The sequence below is a fragment of the Heliangelus exortis genome, chromosome 20 (assembly GCF_036169615.1).
Source record: "Heliangelus exortis chromosome 20, bHelExo1.hap1, whole genome shotgun sequence".
In the NCBI taxonomy this organism is placed as follows: domain Eukaryota; kingdom Metazoa; phylum Chordata; class Aves; order Apodiformes; family Trochilidae; genus Heliangelus; species Heliangelus exortis.
Genome location: NC_092441.1, coordinates 882,421 through 895,011, shown reverse-complemented (window position 1 = coordinate 895,011; position 12,591 = coordinate 882,421). Strand labels below are relative to the sequence as shown.

Here is a 12,591-nt window from a genome sequence, read left to right as displayed (position 1 = left end):
TTATCAAATTTACTTGGAAATGACATTTAAAGCTACAAGACACAGAGAACAATCAATGACCTCCCTCAGTTACCCGTGGCCACACTGTGCTATCAGTCACCTTTGGAAATGTTCAAGGATAGGAGATCAGCACAGCAGCAAGCCAATTAAAACATGTGAGAGAGAAAAACAATCAAAAACCCCCAAACTCCCCAGCAAACCAACATCACCCATGGAGACAAGCACAAGTGAAGCTCCAAGAAAGTCTGGTGCCCTTGAATTTCTCTGTCTCCACAAAGGCAGGGAGAAGAAATGCAAGACCCAAAGAAACCTTAACAAAGCACTTCTACATTCACATAACCTTCAGCCTCCCCACTACAGAAACACACAAGGTGCCACACAAAGAAGTGGTGGGTGTCAGCACAACAGATGTTTCCCAGTTTTCTCCACAGGAGCTTCAGGTGCAGGAGCTCTCTGCCATCTGGAGATTCACCAGTGCCCAGGGCTCAATCGATTAAGGAGGGCAACACTGGGGAAAGGACAGCAAGAGCCTCACATAATGATGAATATTTCCAAATAAAGTCTGCAGTTTGCAGTAATAGCCCAGCACTTATGTACATACTTCAAGGTGTGTATTTTTTTCATCATCCACTCTTCACAGGCCTTTCAAATTGCTACAAAGATGCTGGGGGGCAGGAAGGTAATTAGCCACTGCAACATATACCTTGATTTTAAGGAGCGCTAATTGCCCAGCTCCTCTCCAAATACCATATGCTCAGTAGCACAGCAACATCAGTCTCCCTGGCTGCCCCAGTCTTCAAGACAGAAAGTGAAGCCCATTGTTTATGAACATAAATGGCCTCTCACTGCGTTTTCTGAATGGAGCGAGGCAGACACAGTTATTTTCCACCATTCCATTTGTTAACAGTGAAGTCTCTCCCCACTCTAAAATTATCTTTGCACGTGACACTGCTGTCAGCTCCTTTCCCACACGTTACACTCTGCTTCTATCACTTCTTACTCATACTGCAAAAGTAACGACAATGAAGCATTCTCAGAGAGGTATTTAAGGGAAGAAGATTCCTGGACATTTCTTTATAGTAAGCTACTAAAATTTCAGATTTACTGAGACTATTTGCCTTCCCCCCTAACTGGTACGAGAGGAAATTTTAAAATGTACAAGTATGCATTTACTCCCTACCTGAAACCATCATTAAAACAATTAATTATGATCTTGTAAAAAAGTCTTCACAACATTATTGTGAAAAATCAATCCCTGGATATGTCCAATGTAAGAAATTGCATAAACTAATGGAGCTATCCTAATGCTCCACCTGAGCTAATTAAATGTACAGCAGAAGTTAAAGCCTAATACTACCCCCACTGAATTACCACATCACTGTCCCACCACTGGTGTGGTCTGATCAAAGCTGACACAATACCTGTGGCACTGGAAGAGATTCCTTGGAGTGCTCCAGGGGAGAAGGGATCATTCTGCTGGTAAGAACCACCCAGATCCAACCTTACACCCCCACAACCCCAGCTGAAGGGAGAAAGATCAGGAATGAGAAAGAGATTGACCCAGGTGCAGATTACAGTGTTTCCTCCCGGTGTCTGGCAGTGAATGCCTTTTTCTTCTGAGGTGTGTGACCAGCTCTACTCTGCAGAGCTGTTGATCAAAGTCCCCTCTCTGCTCAGACATGAAACCATCTGCAGAGAGCAGCAGAGACAGTGCAAGCCCAGCCCTACCCAACCACTGCTCTGCCACCTCCATGCAAAGTGAGCTTTGCTCTGGGTAAGAGGAGGCACCGACCCATGGTGAGCTGACAGAGCTCGTTACTGACAGCCGGGCCTTGGGCAGAAGCTGGGCTGTTTGCTCTGTCTTCAGAGTCCTTTGTAAATCACCAGGTGCTCCCACTCCATTCACACACCTCACTGGGCTGCAATTGCCACTTGTAGTAACCACTGAGCCCCAAGAGAGATTCACAAGGGCCACCCCAGAGCAGCAAAGTGCTCTGAGCTGAGCAGCCCAAGGGGTTTCCTTCACACCAAGGGAAGAGCAGAAACTACAGATCACTGGTTAGAGCCAGCTACTCACTGGATTGTGAGTTCCCCAGCTATGAACAGAGCTGCCAGGCCCTCACCCTGCCTGAGCAAACAGAAAACAAATGTTTAAGATGGAACAAGTCACACTGAAGCACAGGCTGCTGCCAACACCCCAACTCCCACCCCCTCCCCAGGGCCAGACTGAGGGGCAGATGAGCTCCAGCAGCAGCCACTGCCCAAGCCGTGGCCACCAGGAGAGCACCTGGAAAGCTCCCTCACCACGCAGGCAGGGAAACTCTGCCTGTCTGAATTAAGCCCATTTGTATGCAGTCCTGCTTTAATCTACATTTCCATAGAAACCTAATTGTGTATTCCTCTCCTCATAAAAACAGGATTTAATTCTCACTCAGCAAGTTATGAGGCAGCAGGAAAAAAAAAATGTTAAAGTAACACTATTATAATCAGCTTTGTTGCTCTCTGCTTATTTTAGAAATCAATATAAGTACAGCACATCTTGATTTAAATATTCTGAATTTAGCAGCAATTTGTCAGTAAAACCTGGTGTGCTTGAAAACTCCATATTTAAATCCAGTTTCATGATCTGATTGTTACTGAGGCTGTGAGATTTAATTTAATACACAAAGCACAACTCCAACTCTCTTGTGTTGAAAATATTCTTTAAATAAATAATACATCAAAGCAGTGCCACATTGATGGCATATGTAGTCCAAGGAAGCAAGAGATGAAGGATTAAATGTTTTCAGAACAGTCCTGGATGAAAGGGGGGAAAAGAAAACATTCAGTTAGTTTGTCTTGATTTATCACACACTACTTCTCTTATTTGATTCTTGTTTCTTACTAAAGGAGTTCAGCCTTCTAAAGAGCCTTCAAGATTGTATAAACTCTGGGGTTTTTACAGTAATGAAGCAAAATGTAAAGAAAGAGTCACTCTGCTCCCAAATCTTAGTGAATGAATTTCCTTCAACTACAGTGAAGCATCACTCCCCAGGACTACTCAGGACAATGAGTAAGGGCAAAATCCACCACTGCCTATGTTTTTTTCATGATTTACAGGGAAAACATACCATAGCTTTACCTTCAGCTCAGGCAGAGAGTGACTTGTTTGAGTTAACCTTTGAGAATTTCTTGATTTAGAGACCAGCTGGTGTGGTCAAACACAGATACTGCTTCCCATCCCCATGGGAAATGCCTCATAATAAAAGTTCCACAGATCCCAAGTTCCTGCACTTTTACTGAACTTGTTACACTCCAACTCCCACCTTCAGCTGGGCCACATGAAGAGCACAGCAGTGTGACTGAGCAAGCTACACCTAACACAAGGTCCAACCACATTGTATGACTTTATGAACAATTTTGCAGGATTAACCTGAGTTAGGTGGTTATTTTTCCATACAGAATTCTAAGCACCCTCCCTTCACCACCTGAAGTTCTGATAAACTTGTTGTGTCACATCAAATGCTGAGGAGGCATCCAATGGTGTGTAATAAGTTGGATAAAGTGCAAGACATGAGAAGTGAGTGTTAGGACTGAGCATTCTCAAACTTCTCTTCCTCTCTCAGATGGCTGTACATGCTGTCTGTAAATTCCTATGACCCTGTTCTTAGGAAGAAAGTAATAAACCTGCCTGTCCCAACAATACCTGATAGAGCTGCCCAGACACAACTGACATTTGAGCAGCACTGATCTTGATAGAAATAAAAAGTCATTTGCCTCAAGCAGGAGGTGAAAACTGAAGAACTAAGCAGAACATTTCAGAGCTGCTCTTATTGTCCTCATTTACAAAAATAAGACTCAGTATCTTGCAGAATGATTCAGCTTGGCTAAGCTCATTCACAGGGAGCAGTGCACTAGTTGTGAAAAGCACAAGAGTCACAGCTCCACAGGAGTGGGGATGGCAGGAACTGGGCTGTGATGGTCCCTCCAACCACTGCTCTCATTGAACCAGGTCCCTGGCTGTAGCATGGAGACAAAATGCTTACCTACAAACACAGCTCATGCTGATGCTGTGCAACCTATTGATCATCTTGATCAAGTCAATGTCATTCCCAATTTAGAAAAAGACAACTTTGCAGATCAGGAAAGAAGTGAAGAGGAAGCTTTGCAGAGGGATCACTAAAATAGACAAGCAAGCTCATCACACCTCCAGTCTGCTAGAGAAGAATCTCTCCTGTGCCAAAAGCCTTTAAAGAAGCCTCACAAAACTTTGTGTTCTGTGGCTCATTTAAATTATGTTTTAAAAAAATAAATTAATTCAATCCATGAATGATCTGCCAAGTCAAACTTTCAGCACATGATTCTACTCAGTCAAATGATTCTGATTCAGGCAGAGCCTCCCCAGAAGTTTTGGGCACTACAACCACTTAGTGAACAACCCTCCAGGGATATCCAGGCACATGTGTAGACTCCTGCCTGCTCATGATGTCTCTGGGAAGAAATTACATGGCAGGAGCTACAACAGCAGCTCCCAAATTATTCCATAGTATTACAGAGGGACCACAAACATAACAGAAATTTGGTCACCAAATAAAATTTGTACATATTCAAACATTTACAGGTGAAACAACCTTGAGACCTCAGGAATCCTGTAACTCCAAGCAAATTCCAAGAGCAGAATGAGTGGAGCTGGTTATCCATGACCACTTAGCATTCCTTAGGTGCTTCCTTAGTTTCTCTCTTCAGCACTTACTTTGGGACATGAACACAAGGCAGCACTCACACCCCCTGCCAGGGATCTTCCTTTGACACATTTGGCATTATCAGTTCCACAGGCAACAAACACTCAGACACAGGAGAAGCACCTTGGCTTGGTACAGCAAGTGCTTCAGCTAATAAATATTTCCTGCCTCTAAAAGTACCCAATTTTCAGTTTCCACACACACAAATAATGCCTTAATTTTATATTCCACACAACATGCTGGTGGCAAATTTCAAAACCACAAGGCTTCCATGCATGCTCACCACTAGACACCAGTAATGACTACGTTTACTGCACCTGGTGCTTGCACCATTAACCTCCAGAGAGCTCTTTAAGACCTCATGAATTTTATTGTCTTCCCTGCAAAACACAACTACTCAGATACCACTTAAAGATCTTAACGGAGGGAGCTACTCAAAGAGGGCACTACCATGAGCTCGGGATCAGTACTTTTGACCTTTCTGTACGTTTGCTTCCCCCAATTCCAGATGGCAGGCACACAAACTAAAGGCAACAACTGCCATGCCAAACACTCAGTACTTTGTCTGAAAACAAACGGCAGCTTGAAGCCCAGCAGCCCTCTGAGCACTCACTGCTCCCTTTTCACCACCTGTCCCCCCTACTCCTCCTCCAGAACCCATCCTGCTCTTGAGCATTACCCGGTCCTTCATCCTCCAGCTCTGAGCCAAAGACTTGGAGCCTTCGATCTTCTCACAATGCCTTTTCTTCATAAAGGCCAGAGGCAGGTTCCAGTCAGTCAGGTCAGACTCATCCTCCTCCCCAAGCCCCAGAAGAGGCGACTGCAGCATCTCAGACTCCATCACAGGGGAAGTGCCGGGCAACAAGTGAGCAGCAGGCTCCAGCCCGGCAGGCAGCGGGGTCCGGGGGATCCCTGCGGCAGGTGGATGCGGGGGGGAGGACGGGGCAAGGGCAGAGGGAGGAGGTTTCTCTCCCAGGTGTGCAGCTCAGGAGGAGCGCGGTGGAAGCAGCGCCTTGTACCAGGAGACTCTCTTCCTCCTCCTCCTCCTCCGCCGCCGCCCGCGGACAGCAGCCCGGTCCGGGCCCGAAGGAGGCAGCGTGGCCCGGCCCTGCGGGGAGCCGGCGGGGAGCGGGCCCGGGGCCTCCACTCGCGCCTTTAGCCCCGCGGGCCCTGCACTCTCTGCGGCGGGAGCCGCACCCGGCCCATCGCGGCCCCTCGCTCCCTCGCACAGCGGCGTTCCGCCAGCGGATGGGCGAGCTGCGGGCCGAGAGCGGGCGGGAGGCGGGAGGAGAAGCGGAGCCTCGTCCTGCGTTGCCGGAGGGACCGACTCCTCTCACCGCCACACCAAGGAGGCGGCCATCTTCCCCCGGCCCACAATGCACCGCGCTACGGGCCGCCGCGTGGGACAAGCGGCACCGCCGCGGCCGCGCCGCCGTTACCATGGCGACAGCGCGGCCTGGCCCGGGCCCAGCGCGGACCGGGTGACCCCGGGAGCCTTCCCGCAGCCACCCCCAGGAGCTCCCGCGGGGCTGAAAGCAGCTGCCCTTGTGAAAGCGAGCGGAGACCTACCGGGTGACGGTCCCCGACTCGCCCGGCCCTTCCCCTGCCGTGCGCGGCCCCAAGATGTTTGCGGTGTGCGGGGAGGGCAGCACGGGCCGGGCAGGTGCGGGGCTGCGTGTGGTGAAAAGGCTTCCGAGGGCACAAGAGACCCCCGCGGGGACCCCATCCCGGTGCACCTGAGGCTGCGGGGTTGGGTCCCTGGGAGCGGTGGGTTTGTCCCGGGGCCGGGGGCTGCACACAGACACCCGGGGACAAGGTCTCATCCACGCCATCTGCTCCTCCTTTCGGTTGCCCCACGAGCCTCTTGTCCACCACGGGCTTCTTCCCTGAGAGCCACAGGGTGCAACGTCCATGTTTCCTCCAGGGGTTTTTCCCTCTCCCATGGCCGGGGGGACACGTTCATTGATCACACGGCATTCGGGGTGACAAAAACAAATACACAGAAAACAAATGGATGTGACTTAGGTTCCCAAAGCAGCACAGGACAACCCAGACACTGAGCACCCTGCCCTACAGGTACCGGGCTGGTGATCTTCAGCTTAAGCAGAAATAAAACCAAAGGGGTGCTGCCAGCTCCGGGCTCTGAGTCTGCTGCCCCTCAAACTTCCCAGCATGGACACAGCTCCCATCCTGCCACTTCCCGGAATTCCCAGCACTTCCAGTTGTGTGGGCTCTGATACTGGGGCAAAAAAGCAGCAGAGTGGTGAAACCAGGCACTGGGCTCCAGCAGAATTATGTCTGATTTATGTTCACTCTACAAATGAGGAAAAGCAAATAAGTTATTTCAGGCATATATCAAATAAACTGAAAGTTAATGAGTATCAAATACTGTTCTCAATCCAGTTCCTCAACATGTTTGCTCTAAGTAGTAATGAAGTCCAACTGCATTCATATTTATAATACTTTAAATGTGTAAAAACTGTTTCAAAGCAGAAATCAAAGAACACCCAGACAGTTTGGTTTATAGAATCATATTAATTTCTGTTGATAACTTCAGAGTGTTCTCGTGCAGGGAGTATTTGATGTGCAAAGACCATTCTCCACAGTGGACTGGGCAGTGGTGTTTCTTGGAGGCTCTGGGGTGGCTTTTGCTTTTCTTCCTTTGATTTCCTGCCTGAGCTTGATCCTTGCTGCTCGGGTGTTCCTGCTGATCTGACAGGGAAGGTGGCAGGAGGAGGGCTCTGCAGAGCCCAAGTGACCAAAAGAAGTCACCATGACAGAGCAGCACAGCAGTGCCCAAAGGAGCTCTCGGTGCTCAACATAACCACAGCAAAGCAGGGGCTGGCTGGGACAGTTCCTGGGACCTGGCTGGGATGACATCACCTGCGTGCTAAATACGTGGTATTTTTTAACATGTGATGAAAAGGGCAGAGCATTTCATTTTAGCAAACCTGTGACCACGAATCTGTGAACTGACCAGAGCCAGTAAATACCAAATGAAAAAAACTATCTGCATTTATCTCTGAATGAGCCTTACAAATATCCTTTTCTAAAGGACAAATGCTACAGGTCAGGGAGGATCAGTCTCCATTTCAATTCCTAGTTTTGCAAGTTTTGATGAAAATTGGAACTAAGTGATTTGTTGAAAACCAACACTTGCAAGCACTTGGCCCTGTGACATCTGCTCTCTGATAATGAAAACCTTCAGGGTGGTGGTCATGGGCTCTCTGGTCATTTGCACCTCTGTGCTTTAAGCAAAGCAATTCACCTTATTTCAGCCTCCACAGGGCAAGAAGCAAAAGGAGATGTAAATAATCTTCCATTTATATCTCCATAAAAATGAGCTGTTAGCAGTAATGCCATTCCTTGGAATTCCTTCTTTCCCTTCATTGTGCAGTGTCCATAATGTCCTGGCAAGCCCCATGCCACAGGAGTGTGGAATCTAGACTATGTGTGTGCTTTTCCTGCCGGGCTTGGTTGGGCTTTCCTATTGTTCTGGTTTATTTATTTGTAATATTTAGTTCATATTCCTACAGTATCACAGTCTCTTAATACCTTCAGTGATGGAGACTACATAATTCTCCAGGCAATGTGCCCTTGACAGCTAATTTCCATCTTGAAATGAAAGCAGGTACTTCATTCCTACCTTCAGTGAGCAGAGAGAACAGTTTATTTCTCCATACTGACATAAAATTAAATTCTTATAGACTTCTCCAGTTTGTCCAAACCTTTCTTAATTCCAGTCCCATCCTCTGACACCCTCAACCTTAGTCTGAAAATCCAGTCAGCACGCTTCCAAATCACTCATCCGAGGCAGCTCCCAGCCCCAGAGGGATCTCTGGAACCCTCCTCCTTCCATGGGGAGAGTGGGCCCTTGGTAACACAGCATCCAACTTGCTGTAACCTCCCCCAGACCACGTCTGCTGGAACACTGCAGGTGTCAGCCAGGCAGGGCTCCTGGGTTCTCTCAGAGCCCATGAAGAGCTGGGCAAGCCAGACAAGAGAGCCTTGAAAATCACCTGGAGAAAGACAGGGTGAAGTGAGCTGTGTCCCCAACTCAGCTGGCAGCTCTGTGCCTGCCTAACAAGGAGGACATGGCTACATCCATCTGGACTGCCAGTTCTGGGTTAGTGCTCTGCAGATACAACTGGGAGTCCCTCAGCCCAAGTTAATTTATCCTCCTATGCATTTCAACGCCAAGAAAGCTTTTATTGTGAGTGCAGGGAGATGCTCCAGCCCCTGTGGGAGTACTTCAGCTGGTTTGTGTTTGTTGCCCTCCCACAGCTGCCTGCCCACAGGGGGAATTTTTTCCTTAGAGTTCTTTGTGGCACTTCTTGCCTGTCTGGCTTTGCCCCTAAAACACACACTGATGCTGGTAGGCAGAACCTCACCCACTGTACTTCAAGCTGGGAGCTCACTGTGCTTCAGATCACTTGGTCTCAATCCTAGTTTTATCTTCTATAAAGCTGAGCCCTAGTTTATTAAACCTGTTCTCAATTACATATTCTTGATACAATACCCTGGCACTGTAAAACCCTTGTTGCTAGGGAATCTAGGGAGTGGAAACACCATGTCAAGTAAGGCACATCCAGTGATGTCCTAAAAACCAAAATGCAGAAGGATTATCTTCCAGAAACACACTTGGACAAATTCTTCCACCTGTCACTCTTTTTAATGAAAAATTCTCCTATCTTGGTCTCTTTGTTTTGCCTTAGTCAGCCAGCCAATTCTAATTCCATTCTTGGGCAGGAAGAAAGGAAGGTGTGGAAAGAAGAGCTTTACTCATAAATATCAGGAGAGATTTTATCTGTCATTTTCATTAGTCAAATTCACAGGTCACCAAGTGAGTCAAAAGCAGATGCCAAGGTCTGTGCCCTCAGCCTGACCTTTCCTCAGCCTGTTTGCCCGTGTGTGTGTGCATGTGAACACACACTCACAGCCAGCATTATTTGTTCAGTCATGGCTGGGCTTGATTTAAGCATTTAGGGTCTAACAACAAGGATTGTTTTAACACTTCAGTCACTGGAGTTTTATATCCTAAAGACAGTAGGTAAAATATTTAATAGGAAGAATATCTATTTTTAACTAAGTGTGATTTGAGTTCTATTATTTATGCAGGTACAGCACACAGACTTCCCTGCTTGCCTCCTTGCAGTAAATGTGAATATGAGACTGGAGGCTGGAAACAGGAATTGGAGCCTGGAAGGGGAAGGGATGGGGAGGCAGGTGAGAAAGGGGTGGTGGGTGGTGGATGCCAAATACAATAAACATCAAAAAAAGATTAATAAAATCGACTGTCTCGTAAAAGAATCCCAGTGACCTCCCTCTGTGAGAAAGAGAAGTGAAAGAGAAGAGAAGCACAGCCACACTCTTCCTACCCCACTTCTTTAACTTTGCCTGCGTGGGGCAGCATGAGCTCCTGCCAAGAAGGGGCTGGAGCCCTATCCCTGCCAGGCTGGGCTGGGAGCAGCAGCCCCAGAGCACTCCAGGACCAAACTCTGCCTCCTGAGAACCACTCTGCAGCTCCTCGGGCTGGGCAGTGTCCAGAGGAACAGAAAAACTGAGGCTCTCCCTGCCCAGACCAGAATTCACTGTAGCAGACAGAGGACAGAAGATGAATCAAACCTGAAGCAAACTGCTACAGGAAGCTCCTGCTGGATCTTACCCCAACTCATTTTGTATAGAAGCACCCCACTGCCCTGCTCAGCAGAGGGACTTGCAGCCACCTCTCTACCCTGCAGGAAGGACACAAATGACCCCTGAAAATCCTTTGCCATCTGCATTGAAAATCCCACAGCTGAGGCAGAGGAAACCAGCAGCCTCTTTGTTCCAAGAGCTGCAGACAGGCCTTACAGAGGAGTGAGGGTCATGGCCAGAGCATTTCACACAGCACTTGTCCTTACGTGGCCCTGACCCTGATGCTGGGTGTCGTGAACACACTCAGACCCCCTGGAAATTATGGGAGACCTAAAATGGGTGCAGAGCTGTGTCTGAGTCAGGAGTGCTCCATTAAGAAGAATATGGCAGGGATTCTTCTTCTCTTCTCATGTTGAAAAAGCCAGAGCAAATACTAGGTCAAAAATCTCTCTTTGCCCTTTTAGTGGAAGAAATGTTTTGGCATCAGAGCAGATTTTTCACCAAGTAAAAGGGGAGAGAGAAAGAAGAGGTGATGCAGCAACTCGAAGAGAATTTCAGAGTTCTCTCTTCTCTCTTTGCCACCAGTGAACTATAAAAGGGCAAGTTTCTCAATGAATCAGTAGCTGTAGAGTTTAGTTAATGAGTGCATTTGACACCCTTGGATACAAGAAGTTAGAAGTAATTTAGACTGTGAAGCAACAGCTGCATTTCACCCCAAAGGTGGCTTTAGGTCACCGACAAATGTAAAGATTTCTGTGTTCATGTTCACACGGGGGAGACTTAAATGACCACTCCAAAGACTTAGAAAAATTGGTTGCTTAATGGAGATGTTTTCCTCATAAAGCCTGAGTGAAGCTGCACTCAATACATCTGGGGATGGGATAGATTAGATAGCTTGTAGGAGCTGTTAATAGAGTTCTCAAACCACTTTGCCATCCAGCTCCGTGGAAGGCGTTACACAAATGTAAGCTCATTTGTTATCATTATCTCCCTTTGTCTCTCTGCAATCTGGATAATTTGCTAGGTTATCAGGCTATGTGTATTTAAAAGCACACGATAGCTGTCACCTCAGCTGATATTCACTGGTTTTCTCATTATTATGAGGAGAAATGTTTCCTTAAATGCTCTGTAGCTATTACTGATCGGTATCAGCTCTGACTCAGTGACAAAACCACCCCAAGACACCAGAAATAGAAGCCAGTGGACTCTGCTGGCTCCTTCTGAGCCTGTCTAAAGCATTCAGACCAAACCCTCTGCTTTCTGGCACATCCTGTAGCAATTACCTTGCCGAGCACACCTTCCCACAGGTGGCAGGCAGGACTCAATATTCCCCTTACCCAGAGCTGAGCTGTCTAATCAGAAGTGATTCAGCCTTCTACAGGAGGCTCTCGAACCATCTGGTACCGGGGTTTGGGAATGGGAAAGTTATTTCCTGAAGCAGCCTTTGGAGATGCCTGCACAGCGAGGCAGAGATTGTATCAGAAGCAGAACCACAGTGGTTTGGTTTCCTGATGAGCAATAAATGAGGCAACAACCAAAAGAATCCCTGAATGGAAACCCACAGCCTGGGCTGGCCCATGTGGTGTTACCCACCAGGTAACACAGTTTCAGGTGGAGAAAATCCAAAATCATTCCCTACACCTGGGAAATGCAACAGCCCTTGGAATCAGCATGATTCTCTAGTTCTCTTTTTAACATTCCCATGCAATACATCCATCAAAACCTTCTCCTTATGTGTTTCAGACTCAAAGTCCTGATACAGAGTGACACAGTGATCACCCCTATTTTCTAAGTCTTGGTGGGTTTCAGGGCTGGTATGGTAGCTTCTGAAATTCAGTGGGTTTCTAAGAACTTGTGTGACTGTCTTATTATAATTAGTGGAAGTGAGATGAACAGATACACAAACTTCTTGTCCTGTCATTTAGACTGGGGAGCATCCGTACAGCTGGAAAGTAAAGCCTTTTCTACATGGTAAAACAACCACTACATAAATATAAAGTGGGAATTTGTAGTACATAATGAGTTGCCATTAAACTGCTGATTGTTCAGTTAGGATGTGGCAAGCATGAGAAGCTCGCTCCACTTCCAAAGACCATGCCAAGAGTTTGTGTCCTTGGAGGCAGTGCAGCATAGCTAGAATATTTTGGATTCACAGTATAATTTATTTTGCATTTGCCACGCAGAAAAGCTCCAAGAAGTAGCAGCATAAGGCGATCAGCCCCACAGGCCACAT

General features: G+C 47.4%; 1 protein-coding gene across 3 annotated transcripts in view; it reads right to left on the bottom strand.

Moving 5' to 3' along the window:
- Positions 1–6,101, bottom strand: part of RPTOR (regulatory associated protein of MTOR complex 1) — a 111,326-nt gene extending 105,225 nt beyond the window's left edge. For all 3 annotated transcript variants that reach the window (XM_071764697.1, XM_071764699.1, XM_071764700.1), the window contains exon 1: positions 5,401–6,101. In XM_071764697.1, coding sequence (XP_071620798.1) covers positions 5,401–5,562 — 162 coding nt within the window. In that variant the 5' untranslated portion in view covers positions 5,563–6,101. The remainder of the gene's footprint in view (positions 1–5,400) is intronic.
- Between the last annotated feature and the right edge of the window lie 6,490 nt (positions 6,102–12,591).